General features: G+C 34.8%; 2 protein-coding genes across 11 annotated transcripts in view; one reads left to right on the top strand and one right to left on the bottom strand.

The window, feature by feature from the left end:
- GREB1L (GREB1 like retinoic acid receptor coactivator) overlaps positions 1-10,246 on the top strand; it is a 269,160-nt gene extending 258,914 nt beyond the window's left edge. The window contains exon 36 of one of the 2 annotated variants that reach the window (XM_038543678.1): positions 8,717-10,246. The gene's annotated coding sequence lies outside the window, so the exon portion shown is untranslated. Of the gene's footprint in view, positions 1-699; positions 799-8,716 lie in introns of those variants that run through there. The other variant, XM_038543677.1, reaches the window with a different exon arrangement.
- The window catches only part of ESCO1 (establishment of sister chromatid cohesion N-acetyltransferase 1), a 72,992-nt gene that overhangs the window by 2,999 nt on the left and 46,796 nt on the right, over positions 1-23,197 (bottom strand). For 4 of the 9 annotated variants that reach the window (XM_038543685.1, XM_038543680.1, XM_038543682.1 and 1 more), the window contains 4 exons: positions 11,609-11,698; positions 8,414-8,557; positions 6,121-6,308; positions 1,329-2,529 (listed from right to left, as the gene is read on the bottom strand). In XM_038543685.1, the coding sequence (XP_038399613.1) occupies positions 2,382-2,529; positions 6,121-6,308; positions 8,414-8,557; positions 11,609-11,698 (570 nt within the window). In that variant the 3' untranslated portion in view covers positions 1,329-2,381. Of the gene's footprint in view, positions 1-806; positions 875-1,328; positions 2,530-6,120; positions 6,309-8,413; positions 8,558-11,608; positions 11,699-12,262; positions 12,385-23,197 lie in introns of those variants that run through there. The other 5 variants (XM_038543681.1, XR_005362580.1, XM_038543683.1 and 2 more) reach the window with 5 other exon arrangements.

Here is a 23,197-nt window from a genome sequence, read left to right as displayed (position 1 = left end):
CTCCACTTGGGAGATTCTGCAACCATCTCAAAATCTTTCCCAAAAGTGAGCTCATCTTTTCTGGTCCAATCCTCCCAACATAATTCTCCAGTATTCCCTTCTCAGTCAATCCACTATCCAGTTACCCAAATTACCCATGATCCTTCTCCAGTCAGTTATCAACTCTTACAGTTCTTCATTGTATCTTCTCCAAGTTTATGTCTCTTCATCAACAAATCACAGCTTTAGTTCTGTGTTTCAACATTTTTCACACAAACCGCTACAGTAGTCTCCAAATCCCTCACTTGAGTTGTCATAATAAAATAATGCAGCACTATACAGAAGGTCTGACACATAGCAATCACTCAAAAGTTAGATGTTACTAATACTATTCTTAGGGATCCCTGGGTGGCGCAGCAGTTTGGCGCCTGCCTTTGGCCCAGGGCGCGATCCTGGAGACCCGGGATCAAATCCCACGTCGGGCTCCCGGTGCATGGAGCCTGCTTCTCCCTCTGCCTATGTCTCTGCCTCTCTCTGTGTGTGTGTTTGTGTGTGACTATCATAAATAAATTTAAAAAAAAAAAATCTAATACTATTCTTAGAGAAATGCCTAGACTGCAAAGTTATTTGAGGGGCTAGGTCTTCAATATAAACATGAAAATAATGATTTTCTTATAACTGTAACATTTAAATCAACCAATGTATATTCTTTATTCCCAGGTACCCCAAAAACCACCAAGTTTGGCTCCCCAAAGAAGCATACTATGGCTTCTACTGAAATTGGATCTGTATTATGAGATTAAATTATTAGAGCATCAATACTATACCTGAAAATTTCATCCTCTTTTTTAAAAAGTTACACACTCTGTTAGGCAAATGACGACATCAGGAATGACTGGAATAGTTTCAAGTCCAAAGAGAAAGAGAGTGTCAAAAGTCAGACTATCATGATGAGTAAGACGGAAATATTTATACCTCTACAAACAGAGTACAGAGTTTTATACCACTTTATGAGTTTAAAAAGCATACACCTATAGGGAGATAAAATATACGCCCACTAATTTAAAGCCCTAAAATTTAGCTGGTTTTTAATGATTATTTCAGTTCATAAAAATAATCTATGTTAAACCATAGTAGTGCTTCATCCTTGGGCTATGGCTTGTTCTTCCTCTGAAAGACCAGAAAAATTCTCATGTTAGAATTTTGCCTTTTAAAGACCAAGTTCAGAGTTGTTATGGACATACTGATCCTTTGGCAAATGTGAAACTTGTAAGAAGCCAGTGTTTTAATTCTATTTTAAGGTATCAAACTTAACTCCCTGAAAAAGCACAAATGACAACACACTATCATCACATTTATCACTTAGAAAAAGCTATCAAGTATTTTATTTTACTCTACATTATATACAGGTCATAAAAGGCCACAGCAGTTTTTCAACATATAAACCCTTTAAAAGTAGAGGGCACTATGAAGGATAGACAAGTATCAAAATGAAGTCCAGTAATGCGGGCATATACTCAGTGTAGTATTTCTGAGGAATAACAAAGCAGATACCGAGTCATCCATAGTTAGTTTACAACTATTCCACAGGTTTTTATAAACCTCTTTGGGATTTGTTAATAGCCTTAAGTGTGCCCAGGTGCCATTTATTTTAAGAAATAAAATCAGAATGAAAGAATAACAAACTTTAGAGGGCACTTTCTAATTCTAGTCACTTCATAGCTCTCCCAGAAGGAAAGCCTCAATTCTTTAACCACCTTCCATTTCTTCATGCCTCAAGAACAGGAAAAAAGGAAATGGAAGAAAAAGCTCAATATTCCATATTCTTCCTGCTTATTGGGAACTTTCCTTTTTTGCACGGATTCCTTCAAAACATATTTCAGGCCCTTTAAGAATTAACTTTGAATTCCTAAACATGCAATATTGCACCCCCCTTGAATAAGAACTCAAAAACATTGGTTTCCGCCCTGTAAAAATACAATCTTTAAAACTATAACTGGTATCAGCAGATCAATATAAAAAAATACAGTACACCAAGCTACACTGGTATATTTCCATATTAAGAACTTCAAAATATACTTATCACTGAGACCATAGTCCTTGCATTAGTTTTCAGTCCACTATGAACAATTATCTGCTGCATGTAAACATGTCTAAATAACTATAGATAAAATACATCAATCATAAATTTCTGTAAAAGATAATAAAATATCTTCTTTAAAAAACAAAACAATAATAAGCTATTACTGCATTGTTTCCAATTTTATGAAAATGGAACAACCTTATGGTTGTTACCAGTCCTGAGTTCATTGTAATAAAAATGGCCCTAGTTCCTGGTTAAAGTCAGCAACCAATCCATTCTCTTCAGTAGATGTCTTCTAGTACTGCGGCAAGAATTTGTTTTAGGTGCTATTTTGTCCATTAATAAAATTATATACCAGAAACTGACCAGTGCCACAGTACTGTGTTGCAAATAGTTTTCCATCAGGAGTGGGATCTGAGAAAGCAATTTCTTCTTTACTCAAATATGAGCCATATATAAAGTTACTCCTATTAAAAAAAAAAAAGGAGGGGTGTGGAAGGGTAAAAAGAAAAAAATTAATATTTTTATCATTAAAGTTGAAAAAAACCCATCAAATAAAATTTGACCAGTAAGACTTTTTAGGTAATGTTGTATGTTCTAAAAATTGTTGAAAATAGTTGTTCATCGAGATTATTAATAATTTGAGGTAAAAATTTTTTTTATGAAAACAACAATGGTTTTAAAAACATTTACCCAACATCTTTTCATGATAAAAATACTCAACAATTCTGAGAAGAAGGAACTTCCTCAACCTACTAAAGAGCATCAGGGAATATCAAATTTAATTATGAAAGACTGAAAACTGTTTCCCAAAGATCAGGAACAAGGTAAGGCTATCTGCTTGTACCTCTTCTATTCAACAGTATATTTACTGCAGGCACTAGCCAGGGCACTTAGACAAAGAAAAGAAATTAATAGGTAGGCTGGGAAGAAAGAAGTAAAACTACCTCTTTTTGGAGACCTTTTTGATGAGCTTATATGTACAAAAATCCTGAGGAATGCACAAAAAAACTATTGGATCTAATTAAAAATGAGTTCAGCAAGGTTGCATGAAACAAAAGAGCAATATTTTAAAAATTAACTGAATTTCTATATACTTGAACTTAACTCAAAAATTTAAAAACAATTCCATTTACAATAACATTAGAAGAATAACACTCAGGATTAAGTTTAACAAAAGAAGTGCAAGACCTGGAAACAAATAAATTTAGAAAGACAACCCAAGTTTATGAATCAGAAGATCTAAAGCTGGCTTTGTAGAAATTAACAAGCTGGTCCTAAAACTCATATGAAAGTGGAAGGGTCACTAAACAGTCAAAAGAATCTTGAAAAAGAACAAAACTGAAGAACTCACACTTCCTTATTTTGCAACATACTACAAAGCTACAGAACTGAAAACAGTGTGCTATGGCATAGAATAGACTGATGGAACAGAACTGAAGAGTCCAGATATAAACCCTCACAATCAAAGATTTTTCAAATGGGTGCTGAGACCATTCACTGGAAAAGAACAGTCTCTTTAATAAATGGCACTGGGACGACTGGATAGCCACATGAAAAAAAGAATGTTGTTGGAATCCTTATCTCACATCATACACAAAAATTAACTTAAAATAGATCAAAGACCTAAATGTAAGAATTAAAATTATGAACTCCTGGAATAAAATACAAGTATAAATCTCTGTAGCCTTACATTAGGAAATGGCTTCTTAGGACACCAAAAACACAAGTGACAAAAAAATAAGATATGTAATTTGGAGTTCAAAATCAAAGACCTTTCTGCTTCAAAGGACACCAAGAAGATGAAAAGACAGCTAAGAAAAGGTAGAAAATATCTGTAGATCATATATTTGATAAGGAACTTGTCTTCAGAATATATAAAGAATTATTACAATTCAGTAAGAAAAAGATAAACTAATTTAGCAATGGACACAGGATTTGAATAGGCATTTCTCTAAAGAACATTTATAAATGGCCAATAAGCACATGAAAAAATGCCCAACATCATTAGCCATTAGGAAATTATAAATCAAAACCAAAATGAAATGCTTCATACTCACTAAGATGGCTAAAATTAAGAAGATGGACAATAACAAGTGTTGGTAGAGAAATTAGAACTCTCACACATTGCTGGCAGGATTGTAAAATAGTATAGCTGCTTTAATAAGCAGTTTGGCAGCTCCTCAAAATAACCATAGTAACATACAGTTACTACATGGCCCAACAATTCTATTTCTAGTATATACCAAAAGAAATAAAAACATGCAAATATTCCTCTACTTACCAAGAGAAATAAAAATACACAAAAATTTGTACATGAATGTTTACAGATTATTTATAATAGCCAAAAAGTGTAACCAACCCACCACCCAATGTTCATCAACTGATGAATGAATAAATGAAATGTGGTACAACCACATGGTGGGATTTTATCTGAAGTATACAAATACATGCTACAATATGGATGATCCCTGAAAGTGTGCTAAGTAAAAGAAACCAGTTACAAAAGATCATATATTATAGGAATCCATTTATATGAAATGTTCAGCATAGGAAAATCCTTTCAGACAGAAAGTAGATTAGTGATTGCCAGAAGGTGGGGGAGAGGGAAATGGGGAGTGACTGCTAATGGGTATGGATTTTGAGGACACAATGATGGAAATGTTCTGGAATTAGATAGTGGTGATGATTGCACAGCCTTCTGAATATACTAAAACCCAATGAACTGTATAATTTAAAAAGATGAATTTTATGCTATATAATTACATCTCTTAATAAAGCTGCTATTTAAAAAATAATTTTTTAATTTAGCCAGTACAGACTATTAGAATTTTCACCCTGTAATCTTAACAAGGTGAGTTGGGTACATAGAACAACAATAAGTGAAAAAAGTAGAAACTCTATATATAGAGTTTTAACAGGAAGCTTATGGGGACATCTCTATCATATTAAACAAATACAATGACTATACTGTCTAATGTTTTTATAAACTAGAACCATCTTACAGTTGTTGTAGGACCTAAATTTACAAGATTTTAAGGAGGAGCAATACTGTCATATTTAGCATTATTATTTAAACAGCTGCATTTTCCAGGTTTAGTTTTGAAAGCGCTAAAACAGATCTGCCTTTTGTCATGAAAAGGGCAGGTAGATCTAAGCCCTCCTGGATCACTACTCACAAAAGAGGGAGAGACCAGAAACACATTAATGTTCTAAAATTCCTAGAGCCTTAGGATCTCACTTACAATGACGGATTACTCTGAAAGCTAAGATCTACAGATAATAGCAGACAGGAATTCTAGAATAAACAAAAACAAGAGACTGACATAAAAACCTCATCTGCGGGCACCTGCGTGGCTCAGTGGTTGAGTGTCTGCCTTTGGCTCGGGTGGAGATCCCAGGGTCCTGGGATTGAGTCCCGTATCAGGCTCCCTACAGGGAGCCTGCTTCTCTCTCAGCCTATGTCTCTGCCTCTCTCTGTGTGTCTCTCATGAATAAACAAATAAAATCTTAAAAAAAAACCTTCATCTGCATGATTAATTTGAACCGCCATTAATCATTTAGAAAGGTGCTTTAAAGAACAAAAACCATGCAATTTATCTGAGTCTTTTCCTCTATACCTTTAATTTAAAATCAGGCAATAAAAGCAAAAAGAAAAACTAGTAGGAGACTTAGATCATTTATAAATAATATTCTTAATTTAAAACAAGTTTTCCTAAAAGCAACTTTAAATTCCAAAAAAACTTCTCATATTTATTTGGTTATCTTTAAAATTCTCCACTACTGAACAGTTCAAAATAAGTGGGTTATTTTGGCCTAATAGCATAGTTACAAGTAAGTAAAAATGTTTTAATAGTATTTAACTAGTAGTGGTTTCTCACCCTTCAGATTAACTTCACATAAAAAAAACAGACCCAATACACTGACAATACAATCCTATGCAAATTTTAAATTAAGATAAAGGTTACATATTTAAGATTAAAGGCCAATCTTTATACTAAAAATCTGCTTAAATCTAAAACTAGAGAAAACAACTTGAGGAATTACTTTCAAGTTACCTTAGGCATTCAATCATGCGAGAAGCAATTTTCTTCCGACGCATCATGCTGAATACCCATATCCGACTGATCCCACAGATTGCAGGCTCTGGCAATGTTGAGCAGCACCAGGCTTTTTGCCTTTCAAATCTGACCTTTTCTTCTTCCGACCTGATAACTGGAAGTTTCTCTTCTATAACTCTGTAGCCCTAAGGTATCAAGATTAGAGGGAAAAATTAATTTAAAGTGAAAATATTAATTAGCAATTGTCTAATACTGACCTTAGTGAGTTGGTTGCTACATTTGTCTGGCTTCAGAAACTATGAGGGCCACTTACGCTTTCAGTCTTCAGAAAGGAGACCTGAATCTACATTGTTTTTTGTTTTAAAGATTTTATTTATTCACCAGAGACACAGAGAGAGAAAGAGGCAGAGACACAGGCAGAGGGAGAAGCAGGCCCCATGCAGGGAGCCCGATGTGGGACTCAATCCCAGGACTCCAGGATCAGGCCCTGGGCTGAAGGCGGCGCTAAACAGCTGAGCCACCTGGGCTGCCCTGAATCTATATTCTGTTTTGATTCATTTACTAGTTATGTGACCAGGAAAGCAGTTAACAAATTAAGCTTTGGGTTCCTTATCTATAAACTAGAGGTATCTACCACCTGCTTCAGAAAACTGTAGAAAAATTAAATAAGGTAATACATATAAAATACCTTGCCCATCATGGCTGGCCCATAATGGCAACTGAAGGTTATTTTTTCTCTACCTCCCACATTCTAAGGACCAGCAAAAGTACAAATCAAGAACGCAGTAGCGTTCATAATTCAACTCAGCAGCGGTCATAACAACTGTTTCTCTGATTGCCGCCATAGTTGTACGGTTCACAGCTGTGCGGGAAGTAGGACTAGAGATGGCAGGAGAATCAAGAATTTAAAAAGCTTTCCCCCATTCCCATCTCTTTAAAAAAACTGAAGTACTTTAAAAAACAGTATCTCCTCTACCAGTCTAGTGGAACAACGGCCAGCCTTCTGATGGAATATGGTACAAATCTTAAAGCATTTAGAAAATATAGTGAAGAATTAACAAACAAACACTGCATAGCTATCTTCTGAACACTACAAAAAACTTGGTAGAATAGAAAGTTTAAAAACCACAAGGGAGGGATCCCTGGGTGGCGCAGCGGTTTGGCGCCTGCCTTTGGCCCAGGGTGCAATCCTGGAGACCCGGGATCGAATCCCACATCAGGCTCCCGGTGCATGGAACTTGCTTCTCCCTCTGCCTATGTCTCTGCCTCTCTCTCTCTCTCTGTGTGACTATCATAAATAAATTAAAAAAAAAAAAAACACAAGGGAATATACACTATGTAAAATTAATTTCAATATGGCAAAAGCTATACAATTTAACACTGGGTTTTTAAAAATTAACATAGAAATTAACTCCTACAGCCCTGTTTTGACTTTATTTTATAAGAAAATTTTATGATAAAACATGTTTCCAGGCAACTATTAATATACAAAAAGATACCAACTGAACAAAAGTCAAATCCAATGTGCATTGAATTCATGATTAAGAACTCAGCTGAAAAGACAAAATTCAAATTAGGTATGCCTCAAATAGCATGATTAGAGAGTCCAGAATCTTCTGTTCTCATAAGTTGGTCTGTTACTACATAACCTACCCAATGTGAATATACCCCGCTTATTGTGATTTTTTTTTTCTTTTTTTTGGTACAATTTGTCTCCTAAATACAAGTCAACTTCTCACATCTCAAGCAAAGAAGTGGTAATCTATTCTGGGGGTGGGCAACTTTTGATAAAGAACCAGATAATATTTTAGGCTTTGCAGCCCACTTGGTTTCTGCTGCAACTACTCAACTCAGTCTTTCTGGTGTGTATCAGTCGTAGACAATATGTAAGCAAATGGGCACTGCTATATTACAATAAAATTTTATTTATGAAAACAGGTTGGAGTTTGCTCTCAGGCAATAGTTTGCCAACCTTTGCTTTATTCCAGTGCTGAAGGAATGGAAACAAACTTTACATTAGTATCCAAAATGGAAACTTCCTAAACAAAATTTAACAGTACTTTTGATTTATAGAATTTTTATTTTATATACTGACTTGAGAAACTAATTCCCATGCAAGGTACAATTCTGCTTAGTAAAAATTTACACATGGCAATTCTAACATTCACATGCTTCCTTACATAAAATGCTTTCCTTTACATAAAATTAACCAGGACTGTGTTACTCAAGATTATACAGTAAACTCTTTAGATACCAAAGTACACATGAACACTCTTTAAAAGTCACTTACCCACTGGATATGTTCCGCAATTAAGCAGCCAACTACTTTTTTGTCATTAGAAATAAAGAGAAGTGTTTTAGTTCTGGAATAGCACATTAGTGGGGCTTGTTGGAAACCTAAATCATTATCAACCATCTCTCTAATTTCGTCAACCTGCAAATAAAGAACAGTATTTTTTGTAACAACGAAAGCACTGTATACATGTTAAAATATTACTACTGCAGTTCAGTAAATTGAGTATATTATTCCAAGCAGGATATCACCTAAAAAGTTCTTTGGAATGATTATTCTAACCTATAACTGTTTTTCAAGGTCTGTGGAACAATGTGCAAAATGGAAAAGGAACTGGACAGTAATGCCAAGCCCAGCAGTCTAAATAACAAGAACAGTGAGAGCTCCTACAATAAACAATAAGAACATTAAGGGATTAGAAGCATCATGGGTTTGAGAATTAGAGAGAACTTCATTGGAATCTTAGCCAGGCAAGCCATTTTTCTTTCCAAGTCTTAATTAGTACTCTCATCAGTAAAATGGAAGTGGACACAGAAGAAAGAAACACATGTGTATTCCTTATTAACCACTCGCAAGATAGTATCAAAGAACTTTATTATCTTACTTAAATCCAACATCTCTTGGGTCTATGGCCCCTCACTTTATATATTCAAGAAAGAAAATTCACAGGTAACTTTCCCATGTTAGGTATTAGACATCTAGAAAACCAAGGAGCAGAAATTTGAATAATGCTAATATGGCATCAAACTATGCTTCTTCTAGTTTACCTCCTAGAACTGTGGTCAAGGTCAAATATGGTAAGCTCAAGCTTCTGGGGGCACAAAGTCAAATGTTTTGTAGGTACTCAAACATTAGTTCCTTTCCCAGTTAAAAAAATAAAATGCAAAGATTCAGTCCAACAAACATTCATTTATGTTACTAAAATGAAATAACCCTTTGGAGGGTTAATAAGCATTCATACCTCTGACCTGCAGAATACCATGTAATACATCCCCTACTCAGGGATGAAAACTCAAGCCCTCCTAATCCTAGAACCGTATCTTATAACACAACTCATGATTCAGTTCCTAAAGGCAAATGACTCACAATTCCTTACATTTCAATTTTTAACCTACTATTATGGATTCCTAACTAGTAACGTACTACACTAAGATTTTGCCCTGAGAAACTAAAATGAGGAAGTTAGCATTTACTGATGATTCTTAGTAAAGAAGAGTCTGAATGCTACATATGGTGGTATAGCAAAGTTCCCACTGTTCATTTCCAATAGTAATAGTTGGAATTCAAAAATTACGTAATTTAATTTTCATTTATTCAATCAGTAATCCAATATTAATTAACAAATATTTGTTTCTGTGACAAGGATCAATGTTTCAAATACAAGGCAGGTGGCATGGTTACATGTCATTCTAAATGTTATTATCTATATTATTAGGGAGTAGTTGTATGGGGGGCTTATTTGGTTATCTGGAATGTCCAGTCATACATAATACAGAGTATGTGAATTCAAAAACAAGATAAAGCAGAATGTTAGTCGTATTTTCAAATAATAGGGTCACCCTTTCAAGTGAAGTTTTCCTAAATTTAAAGAGGTCCAATTGTTAACCTAAAAAAAAGAACAATACATAAATCATTTTCCTTGTGTTTTCTAGACATTTTGGACATTTTAGTGAAATTAAGTTTCTCAAAAGATAACTGGACCCACCGCTTTATATTTCTGAAAAAGCACAAGAAGGTTGAAAAAAACACTGAGTAGATTATTTGAAAATATAATTAATATTAAATCATTTCAAAATAAGTTTATCCTATGGTTTCCTGCCTTTTAAGACACTCTCAATAAAATACAATGATTCCAGACTTCATTGTCTTTCTGGTTTATTTCTCTGAACTTTCAAAGTATGGAACTCTAAGTTGGACTTTTATAAAACCTGGCTCACACTAGATAAGAGGACTTCTTTAAATTTCCTACCTTATAATTATAAATCAGAATGTATCTTTTTTCACTTAACATTTTATGATTACCTCGTTTAATTTCAGAACTTCATGACTTTTTTTGTTTTAAAGACTGATTTATTTATGAGAGATAGAGGAAAAGCAGAGCACCAGGGGAAAGGGCAGAGGGACAGAGAGTCTTATGCAGACTCTGAGCAGAGCCCAACATGGGGCTGATCTCACGATCTGAGCCGAAACCAAGACTATATCACCAAAGTGACCTCTGATGACCTATTATTATATCTTCTTTTGCTATAAGATTTATTTAAAATTTTTCTCTTGAAATGAAACTTCACAATTGTTAATTTTAATTTTCTAGGTTATCAAACTTTAATTGTAATTGATTCCTTTTTAATGAAAGTAATACTTTTTTTTCAAAGTTTTAACTGATTAATCTTAAAGATTTATTTATTTCAGAGAAAGAGAGCACCAGCGGAAGAGGGGCACAGGGAGGAGAGAGGAAGAGAATCCCAAGCAGACTCCACACTGAGCAAGGAGCCCAAAGTGGGGCTCAACACAGGGCTTGATCTCATTCCTTGAGGTCATGACCTGAGCCAAAATCAAGAGTCGGACGTTTAACCAACTGAGTCACCCAGACATCTCCAAGTTTTTAATTTATTTTAGTTATCTCTACACCCCACGTGGACTCAATCTCACAACCTGCAATCAAGAGTCACACACTCTTTCAACAGAGCCAGCCAAGCACTCCTGGAATTTTGATTAAGTCACTAATGTGGCATTATAAACTAGCAAGCCTTTTATATCATCACTCAAGTTTCTGATAATATAGGACAGTAATCAATTCACTAAAAATTTATTTCACATATCTTAGATGCATAAGTTTAAGCATAATTTTAAGCATGTTCTTTATTTATTTATTTATTTATTTTTATTTATGATAGTCACAGAGAGAGAGAGAGAGAGAGAGAGGCAGAGACACAGGCAGAGGGAGAAGCAGGCTCCATGCACCGGGAGCCCGACGTGGGATTCGATCCCGGGTCTCCAGGATCGCGCCCTGGGCCAAAGGCAGGCGCCAAACCGCTGCGCCACCCAGGGATCCCTTAAGCATGTTCTTTAAATGCTTACTTCTTGTTTTCAGAACTGGTGCTTAAACATGCCATGTCAGTAATGCATTATTCTGTTAAAATTGACTACAAAATTACATTACCCATTTTAAATGAAATTGCACTGGACATTTACCTTTTTCAGAGCATACTTTGGGTCTTCAGGAAGAACCATTATTATCCTGCCATCAGGATATTCAGCCAGAATTCTTTCTTTTTTCCAACCCTAGATATAAAAAATATGAATGAATTCTGTTATCATATTTCATTGATCAGATTCACATATAAGAAGAAAAATATATCGATGTGTCTAAAAAATTCCAAGTACAGAAAAATATTCTCATTAATGTTTAACTAACAAGACATGATGACTCAGCTATTTTGTTAAGCATACAGTAGGTACAATGCAAGCTAATTTCTCTAAAATAATCATTCAGAAATCTAATACCACAAGAATATTAATTTATCACTTCCCATTTTAAATTAATTTTGAAAATCACACACCAAAAGCAAGCCCCTTAAAGTCAGTGATTCCCAGAGCCTAAAAGATAATTCTCTCAGCTTCTTGATAAAAGAATTTAACTCTTAAATTTCTTTAGAACATGGTTACCTCCACAAACAAACACTCATGGTTTTATGTCTGGCATGCCAAAGACCTCCAGGAGGTTTTAAATGAACTGATTTGCATGCAGTAGCCCAATATGTAGTAAGGAATAGTTTTTAATTCTTATTGATCATATTGATCACAACTATCAAAGTCACAAGAAGGAGACTATAAAAATATAACTACCTTCTAAGAATCTAATAGGGAAGGAGAAGCTACGTTGTGTGTATCTGAAGTTAAACATACTCAAAAAAAGAGGTAATAAACTCTTCTTCAGATCCACACTCGTGGTGATTAATGAGCAGAACCTGCATGAAAAAAAAAACAAAACAAAAGCCACTTAAATCTAGTAAGATGGGACTGAACCAGAGGTTAAAACTAGGAGCTTTGAAGTTAATAAGTACAGAAGGAATGAGCTTAACTGGTTGTTTCATTTGTCTTACCCAACCAATTTTACATTAAAAAAAAAAAAAAAAAAAAGCCTTTCAAGAAGCAATGTATTTCTATTAGAGAAAACCATGATCTTCTGAAATCTTGTAAGACTATGAAAGCTCAATAAAACCAAGAAAAAGGTAACTACATTTTTTTTTCTTAATATTATGACAAGTCAGAGAACAGGCTGATTTTCTTATAACAATTTAGATGATTTTTTGAGGGCAGGGGCAGGATCTTGGGGACAAAGAGTCTAGTATAAGCTTAGTAAACAACTTAGGGTATTCAAATAAGAATGTGTTTTAAAAATAGAGCACTCAAAGGTAATTCAACTTTGGGTGATTATAATTATGACTGGTTAAAAGTTCTCAAGATTTGAAAAGAAGGAGCAGAAACAACAGCCACAGAAGTCATTTTTTTCAAATTAGAAATTAAATCTGAATTTAGGTAAACAATTTTTAAAACGTACAAAAGACATCACCTCTTAAAAACAAATTAATATTACTACATTAACTTGGGAAACACTTTTAAAATAAACCCATTTTGATGCCTGGATGGCTCAGTGGTTCAGCATCTGCCTTTAGCTCAAGTGGTGATCCTAGGGTTCTGGGATTAAGTACTGCATCAGGTTCTCCGCAGGGAGACTGCTTCTCCCTCTGCCTATGTCCCTGCCTCTTTGTGTGTGTGTCTCACGAATAAATAAATAAACTCTTTAAAAACAAAAGTAAAAATAAAATAAACCCATTTTCCATAAAATGAAAATGGAGACTTTTCATTTTAAAAGTTGAACTACAAATTCAGTGAAGAGCTACAAAATTTAATTAACTCCCACTTATAAGAAAGTCATAGCTCCTGATCTGAATTATCTAACGAAAATCTGAGGGCATCAAAAAAAAAAAAAAGAAAGAAAGAAAGAAAGAAAGAAAAAAAAAAAAAAAAAAGAAAATCTGAGGGCAGCCCTGGTGGCCCAGTGGTTTGGCACCACTATCAGCCCAGGGCATGACCCTGGAGACCCGAGATCAAGTCCCATGTCAGGCTCCCTGTATGGAGCCTGCTTCTCCCTCTGCCTATGTCTCTGCCTCTCTCTCTCTCTCTCTCTCTCTGTCCCTCTCATGAATAAATAAAAATCTTTAAAATGAATAGATAAATAAAAATAAAGAAAATCTGATTAAGTTATTTTCCTATTATCTTTAAAAACAAAAATGCTGGTCTAATGTCATTATATTGCACTACAGGCCCTAGAACAAATTATTTTGTTTTACTGACTTTTTAGTATTAAACTTTCTCAAACAACTTGACACCTGCACATTCTTGCCAAAAATTGCATCACAATTGGATTTCACATAATTTTATGTTTTAAATGTGACTCAGTTTTTTTTCATGTACATACAAGCAGCAAGAATTTGTAAGGGGCAGGTTACTATTTTTTTAAGTTTCATGAAGACAGCATATTTCAGTGAAAACTACTTAAGAGTTCTGGAGTAAAAGTTCAGGGTGTAAAGCCTTGTTCTTGGTAGTTACCAGCTACATGACCTCGCACAAATCACAAACTCTGTTTCCTGATGTAGGCTATGTACAAAAATGGCTGCCATCACCTCCACACTTAGTTGTTAAGATTATATTTAAGATAATTCCTCACACAGAGTAGCCACTCAGTAATTTCCATTCTACTTTCCTAATGATATCAAACTAAGATCAATGTACTACTCTAAGAAAACACAAGTTAATTAATAAAGCTGCCAAAGTTAAATACAACATCATGGACAAATGCAAAAAACCACATTGGCTCATGTCTGTCAAAAAACATACTCAGGACATTTATATGCCTCAACTGCAGTTATCTCTTTCTTGGAGTTAATAATCACATGATCCTCTTGACTTTAAAAAGTTTAGAGGGGATCCCTGGGTGGCTCAGCGGTTTAGCGCCTGCCTTTGGCCCAGGGCGCGATCCTGGAGTCCGGGGATCGAGTCCCACGTCAGGCTCCTGGCATGGAGCCTGCTTCTCCCTCCTCCTGTGTCTCTGCCTCTCTCTCTCTCTCTCTCTCTCTCTCTCTCTCTGTCTACCATAAATAAATAAATAAATAAATCTTTAAAAAAATAAAAATAAAAAGTTTAGAGGAGATTGTCAGCTGCTTGAAACCTAGGCAGAGGTGGGGGAAGGGTACATATGATTTAGAGGAATAATCAAACAGCCTTCTGTAAAGATATAAATTCCAATGCAGTTCATTTACATTTCTCACCTTTACCTCTAACATCCCTCTGCTAGTGAGTAGTATTTTTCCAAACCCCAAATTTTCTTAAATGACCCAGCTGGCTGTGAAAGTTTTACATTCCTAATAGCAATGAATGATTATTTTTTTGTTCCTTGCTACTGTACTCACTTTAAACTTTAGAATCTAAAGAATGGAAAGGATTTCTCCTCTTTTTCCATTAAAAAAAAAAATTAACTGAAAACAAAATACATTAAGTAGTGAATACACTAATGTATATAATTGTCAAAATTCACTGACCAAACATGTAATTGTATGTAAATTATATTCCAAGTTCATATACTAATCCCTTTCATAAAAGGCTGAATAAGAATACTCATGAAGGAATATCCTGAGAAATAAAATCAACAACGAGCTTTTTAAAAAGCTGTCAATATTGCAAGAAAAAAAGACATAGAGGGAGACTCTTTAGATTAAAAGAGACTTAAGGGATATACCAACGAATGCAATATATGGATCTTAATTCAAACAAATAAACAGTATAGAGAATTATATTTGGAGAGCTTCGAACCCTAAGGGAATATATGATTTTAAGGAATTAAATGATTTTTTAAGATGTGGTTATATTCTTTAACTTTTATGTAAAAAACAGTAATCTTTTCATCTTTTAAATCTAAGTGATTTAGTTTTTTTTCTTTTTAGCATATCTGTATTTTCTACTTATTCTACTTTAATAGTTTATAAAATTATTAATATACTTAACTATCCCAAGCAGCTGGTTTCAAGTGCATGTTTGGACACTATTTGTAAAAATTATCATATATTATCAGCAATGCTAATAAAGATGTGTTTCTACTCAGTGTGACTGTCACTGAACTTTAAAAGTATGAAAAGTCAAATAATTAGATGGAAATTAGATGGAAAAATTCAGTCAATTCAAGAAATAGGTACTGACCACCTACCATGTGTGCACACCACTAATTTAGGCAGCAGAGCAAAGTGATAAAGACTTTAAAAATTAGACAGAACAGATTCAAATCCAGATTCTGCTTACTAGCTGTGTTGCCTTGCAACAGTTACTTTACCTCTCTAAACTCTGGTTTCCTCACAAAAAAAAAAAAAAATTGATGTAAAAACTACAATATAAAATTACTGAGAAGTTGAGAAAACATGATAAAAAGCGCCTAACAGCCTAATACAATACTATATACCCAATAAGTAACAGTTCTTATTACTATCATTATGGTAACAGCATTTTCTTGTAGGTTTTTTTCATCTGTGATACCTTTACAAGGTCATTTGCAATCTGGTTCCTCACCTACGTCTTCAAGCTTCCTCTCTTGAAGGTTTCCTAACACATGTCCCAGTCAGAAGTCATAATGAAATACTTTAAATATCCCAACTTTTACACACACTATCCCTCTGATCCAATAGGTCTCTATTCTATACTCTCCTGGGGACAAAGGACTCCTAACTTGTCCTTTCTGACTCTACTCAAGTGTTAACATCCCTTTCCAATCTTTGTTAGGTATCCTTATGCTCTATATTCAGACAGTATCCTGTATGTATTACTACTCTAGTATTTTCCATATGATTTAGATATGTTTACTTATCTGTCCTTTGCACTACCTGTGATCTTACATGATGGAAAAAACAATCTTTTTAATAGTAATTTTTAAAATCTAATAATAATTTTAATAATAGCTTTGGTATTTCAAACTCTGGAGGGCGCCCGGGTGGTTCAGCGGTTTAGCGCCACCTTTGGTCCAGGGTGTGATCCTGGAGTCCCGGGATCATGTCCAACGTCGGGCTCCCTGCATGGAGCCTGCTTCTCCCTCTGCCTGTGTCTCTGCCTCTCTCTCTCTCTCTCTCTCTCTCTGTTTCTCTCATGAATAAATAAAAATCTTTAAAAAAAAAAACAACAATGGAATAAGTAGTTAATGTTTGAATAACAAGCCTAGAAAAAAATCTGAGTTTTGTGTTATTTTTTCCATTTTTACAAGTAAACAAGGTTGAATAATTGTTATGGTCCTATAACTAGGAAGAGACTCACTAGAGGCACACCTGGGTGGCTCAGTGGTTTAGCATCTGCCTTCAGCTCAGAATGTTATCCTCGGGTCCTAGGATTAAATCCTGCATTGGGCTCCTCAAAAGGAGCCTGCTTCTCCCTCTGCCTGTCTCTGCCTCTCTTTTTGTCTCTCACATGAATAAATAAATAAAATCTTTTAAAAAAAAAAAAAAAAGCCTCACTAGTATGCCATACTGACCGCAAGAATCTTAACGAATTGAAGAAATAAAAAATAAACAAATGTCTGTAATAGAAGGTGCAATTATGGGGACACCTGGGTGACTCAGCGGTTGAGCATCTGCCTTTGGCTCAGGCCATGATCCCAGGGTCCTGGGATCAAGTCCCACATCGGGCTCCCTGCATGGAGCTGCTTCTCCCTCTGCCTGTGTCTCTGATTCATGAGAGACAGAGAGAGGCAATCAATAAATAAAGTCTTTAAAAATTTTTTTTAAAAAATTAGACTCATCCTGATAAAATAAAACAAAAAAAGAAGGTGCAATTATGTTTGCACCTCTATGTCTGAAAGGAACTTTTCCTTGATTCAAACTCAACTTTTTATATACTGAATTCACTGGTTCTTACAACCAATGTGCATATTTAATGCATTTAATTTTCAAAAAAGCAGTTATCAAAATGAAGCATGAAACTCCAAGAGAAGGCAAAATAATATTTCAAGAAGTATTATAATGATTTTAAGCAAGAAAAAACTCTTATTGAGACTAAAAAGGAACCCAAAAATGTTTCACAGAAGAAATGGTGTTTTCTTGAAGAATACAGATGAGAATGGGAAGGCATTCCTGGTGACAGAATGTACAAAACTAAAAAAGGCAGAAAATTATAAGCCATGCACAAGATAATGTATATAACAATTTTGCTAGAAAGAAGAGAATTTATAAGGAAATTATGAGAAATACATTTACAAGGGCAAACAAGAACTAATAATGTAGAGAGGTCATGAATGCCTGGGAGAATCAGGGAGAAATAGAAATAAAGATTTTAGGTAGGGAAAAATCATGAGAAATGCCTGGGTGGCTCAGTGGTTAAAGCGTCTGCCTCCGGCTCAGGGTGTGATCCTGAAATCCCCGGATCAAATCCCACACTGGGCTCTCTGCACGGAGCCTGCTTCTCCCTCTGCCTATGTCTCTGCCTCTCTCTCTCTCTCCCTCTCTCATGAATAAATAAATCTTTTTTTTTTTTTTTTTTAAAGGGTTTGGGGGAAGCCCAGGTGGCTCAGCGATCCACCTTCAGTCCAGGGCTTGATCCTGGAGACCTAGGATCAAGTCCCATGTCGGGCTCCCTGCATGGAGCCTGCTTCTCCCTCTGCCTGTGTCTCTGCCTCTCTCTCTCTCTGTGTCTCTCATGAATAAATAAATAAAATATTTTTTTAAAAAAAGGAAAAATCGTGACTATAGTTGAACCTAATGAAGATGCATTTGGCAGCTGTATAGACCAGATGTACAATGGCAAAAAAAAAAAAAAAAAAAAAACAGGTTGTGAGTTTCTATTTCCAATTATAAATATGTTTTGTTTTGTTTTTTTATAAACATGTTAAACATGTCAAATGTCACTTAAAACCTTTGTAGGGATCCCTGGGTGGTGCAGCGGTTTAGCGCCTGCCTTTGGCCCAGGGCACGATCCTGGAGACCCGGGATTGAATCCCACGTCAGGCTCCCGGTGCATGGAGCCTGCTTCTCCCTCTGCCTGTGTCTCTGCCTCTCTCTCTCTCTCTCTCTCTCTGTGACTATCATAAATAAATAAAAATTAAAAAAAAAAAAAAACCTTTGTATAGTTAAAAATTCAAAAGAACACAAAAAATTATTTGAGAGGACTTTAGTTTAAAAGTAATTCAGGTCAATTTATTTCTGTAAGCTAAATTATACACACAATATATTTTGCTGAAACTGTAATAATAGACTTTAAAAACCTACAGTCTATTATTCAAGGACTCTAGAGCCAATCCCATTACTTAGTACCTATGACTTTAGGCAAAATACCTATCTTTCTGCTTATTTCCTCATTTATAAATTAACTGTAACTATACCTCATTATTTACTAAAAGAAATACGGAGTTTAATATAGGTAAAAAGTTGGATCAGCCCCTGGTAGACAGGAAGCCTTTAATTAATGTCATTTGTTAGTCCTATTGTTATTAGTTCTCCTAAATGTAAACTAACTTATGTAGGAATTTAAGTTTTACATCAGGAAAATCTGACTTTATTCTACTAAAGGCCTTTTGCAGACTTTTCATTTTTTAGGTATACTTCGACAGCAAGATTTTTCTTGTTTGCTGCAATATTTAAAATGAATGAATAAAAGCTAGAACCCCTGAAAAACTTCTATTCCTCCAGTAAAACTATTTGTTTTGGTAAAGCCTATATCCTAGGACCAATTCTCTTTGATCTAGGAATAATGGGACCTGGAGTTTTACGGTGACTAAGCTGTCAAGGTTTAAAATGAGAAATACTATATGGGTCATAAGTTCCAAAAGGACCAAGACTTCATTCGACATACCAAAAGCTCAGAGCACACTATATCCCAAGCTCAGAGCACAGTAAATCAAGTATACAATATTTATTTTTGAAAGGATGGTACAAGCTTGAAGAACTAAAGCCTCTACTTATGAAACCAAAAGCATAATCCCTTTGTGCCTCAGTTTTGCAGTCCATAAAAGAGGGATGAAAGCTACTTCAATGGTTAACAGTGAATTAAGTAAGTTAACACTTAAGAATACCTACAATAATTAACTACAACTGAGAAACTGGAAGGTTGAAAGGGGAATAATGAATGTAAGCATCAAGGAGTCAAACGTTTATAAATATTAAAATTAAAGGCAGCCAACAGAACTAAAAACAAAAATAAAATATAATAAAAACTGAAAGAGGGATGCCTGGGTGGCTCAGTGGTTGAGCATCTGCCTTCAGCTCAGGGTGTGACCTTGGGTCCAGAGATCGAGTTCCACATCAGGCTCCCTGAGAGGAGCCTGCTTCTCCCTCTATGTCTCTGCCTCTCTCTCCATCTGTCTCTCATGAATAAATAAATAAAATCTTTAAAAATAATAAAATAAAAATAAAAACTAGAAAACATTTTATACACATATAACTTATACATTTATTATATTTATAAATATAAGCCATACATACAAAGCTTGATTTATTTAGTTATGCTATAAAACAAACAGACCAAAGTGCATTATCACTGGAGAATGGGACTGGAAATAAAGAAGAGGTAAGGAGGCTTTCACTTTTCATTCTTTATCTTGTAATATTGGTGAAATTTTCACTTCCAGGTACATACACTGCTTTTTATAAATTTTTAGTAAGAGAAGTTGAAGAATAAAAAATTTGAAGGCCACCCTTTCATTTACCTAAATTATAATCTTTTTAAGGAAAAGAATGTGAAAAGAACATTTTCTCCACAAGAGAAGTTTGAGGAACGCCCTTAAAAGCGCTTGTTTGTTTTTTAAAAAGTTAAAAGTATTTAAATGTTCTTTATTGTGGATAATATAATGATAATATATAATTAAAAAATTCTCGGGCAGCCCGGGTGGCTCAGCGGTTTAGCGCCGCCTTCAGCCCAGGACGTGACCCTGGAGACCGGGGATCGAGTCCCACGTCGGGCTCCCTGCATGGAGCCTGCTTCTCCGCCTCTCTCTCTCCCTCCTCTCTGTGTATTCTCATGAATAAATAAAAATAAAATCTTAAAAAAAAAACAAATCTCAATAATGCCTTTTCATAATTAAAGACTAGACGATACTGAAATGCAATTTTTAAAATTATTCTGGGGGCGCCTGGCTAGTTCAGACAGTTGAGCACCTAACTCTTGTTTGGGCTATGGTCCTGATCTCAGGGTCGTGGGCTCTATACCCAGTGGAGAGTCTGCTTGAGATTCTTTCCCTCTGCCACTCCCCACCACTGACATACACATGTATATTTATTTATAAAATAAATAAGTCTTTTAAAAAATAATTTTGGAAGGAACTCCAAATAGAGAGCAACATCTATTTTTTAAGTTATTTCTCAAACATCCTGACATGTATGCATTTTTTTAATGATAAATTTTTCTGGGGTGCCTAGTTGCTCAGTTAAGTGTCTGCCTTTGGCTCAGGTAGTGTTCCCAAGGTCCTGGGATTTAGCCCTGCATTAAGCTCCCTGCTCAGCTGAGTCTGCTTCTCCCTCTCCCTGCTGGTGTTTTCTCACTCATTCTCTCAAATAAATTAAAATTCAAAAAAAAATTTAAATAATAATAATAAATTTTTCTGAGGGAAGGGTGAAAACTAAGTCCTAAAAAATAGGTTTTCATAAGAGGTCCTTTATATGTTCTGAACAGCACATTTTCATAGATAAAATACTAGTCTTAAAACTACTTTGAGGTTAATTAGTTTCTGATGAAGAAAACCAAAACCTATAAGAGAAGTGATGAAATCTGGTCTTTATTAAAGTAACCCAATTTATCATTCAGGAAGAGTCTAGAGTTCAATTTGTGCTATTAGGTATTTTGCTATATGGAGGAAACTTTCTTAATTGATGTCCACCTAATTAATTTGTTGGATTACCCAATGCTCACTTTTCATTGTGTAACAGAAATGGATACCTGGAACACAGTAACCGACTCAAGATCAGTGAACTACCTTGTTATTCCACACCTGAGTGAGACAGGATTACCAAGTGTCATTTGTTTGTTCCTAGATTTGTTTATGCCAATTTGTTTATTATTTTAACTATAAAATGGAATCAAATATTAGCTAAATAGTGGAAAGATAGTTGTTTTAATGAAGTTATATAGAATACTCTAGGAAAAGGCAAAACAAGCAAAGTGTTTTTCAAAAATCAAAAATAGAACAATAATGATTCTGTATCCAGATTGTCAGATTATTTTACAATATCTAAGCTCTTGCTCTATTTTTTTTTTAAACTATCTTGTAGGGATACCTAGGAGTATGATCTATATGAGGAAAAACCCAAAGTTTATCAGGGGATCCATACTCAAAGAAAGAGTCTCCCCATAGCAATTACATTTAATATAAATTTATATGTTTCAATTTCTAGTAAAATGTTTAATCTATGTAATGACCATACAGAAAACATTGTCCTTTGCCTATCCTATAGCCATTCTCTCCAATTTTTTTTTTTTTTGCCCCATTTTGTTTGGTATGGCAATCTGTGCATAAATTATGATTAGTCTGTTTCTCAACAGGGCTATTTCTGACATTTTAGGCTAGATGTTCTATCTTCTTTGGAACTGCACTGCAAAAGTTTGGCACCCTTAGCCCCTACACACTAAATGTCAACAATATTCTCCACATATTTCCAGATGTTACCTAATAGAAGGTTATGTAACAAACATCAAATTCCCCTACCTTGATAACCACTGGCATAAACCAATCATCATTATCTTCGTTCTTTTTTTTTTTTTTTGCCAGATTCTTGCTTTCCTAGCTCCCTTGCATCTAAGGGTGGTTACCAGACCCCGCTGTTCTGGTGAATGAGACAAAAGGAACTTTGTAAGAACTTCCAGAAAAAATGTCTTTCACTGATAAAAGGAAAAAGCCACTTGAAAGACCCTATTTGAAAGAGTACCCACCCCAACTAACATTCTTACTTTAAATTTGACCAAGATATCTGGACTACAGCAGTCTACTTTAATTAAGGACCACTAAAGTGGTCCTTCACAGCTGTGAAGCCAAAAAGTGAGTACCTTGGGAGAGGAGAGCACTGAATGAGAAACAGCACTCATGATGACATGGTTGAACTGCTGGATGGAACAACCCTAAAACTACATACCTCCAGACTTAATACATAGCCTTATGATTTAAGCCATCGTTATCTGGGTATTCGCCTATCTAGGGTCCACGTGAATCACTTTTCTGATTAACTGATCCATTTCTCCCAATTTTGTTAGTTAAAAGAACTTCTACTATAATTACATCAAGGAATAGGATGTAGGAATAATATTTCTCATAAGATACCCTTGGGTCAGACCTAATAGAAAGTCAAACAAGTGGAATTATGAGATTCTTTTCTCTCCTGTCATTCTCAAATACTATAGCATCCTAAATAGCCTTTTTTTAGGATTCACCTAGTTAGTACTTTTCAACATATAATAACTTTCCAGTATGTAAGAAATATTTTATTTGATATAAATCTTATCAAGATTATGTGGGGCTTAAGGCACAAATAAACTGACCTCCTCAATATTGGTCATAATTTTTAAAAACTCATGCCCCAAACTCACTCCTATACTCAAATAAAAATGTTCTCAAAATGCACATCTTTGGGAGTTATATTCCCAGTTAGGATAAAGGAGGTCACAAAATATCATTGTTCCTGTTTTAATAAGAAAATATCCAAGTCCCCTCTCCAGTGTCGGTTTGCAATAAATCTGTATTTAAGCAAAAAAAAAAAAAAAAAAAAA

Source organism: Canis lupus, chromosome 7, assembly GCF_011100685.1.
Source record: "Canis lupus familiaris isolate Mischka breed German Shepherd chromosome 7, alternate assembly UU_Cfam_GSD_1.0, whole genome shotgun sequence".
Classification (NCBI taxonomy): Eukaryota; Metazoa; Chordata; class Mammalia; order Carnivora; family Canidae; genus Canis; species Canis lupus.
This window is presented reverse-complemented; position numbering and strand designations above follow the sequence as displayed.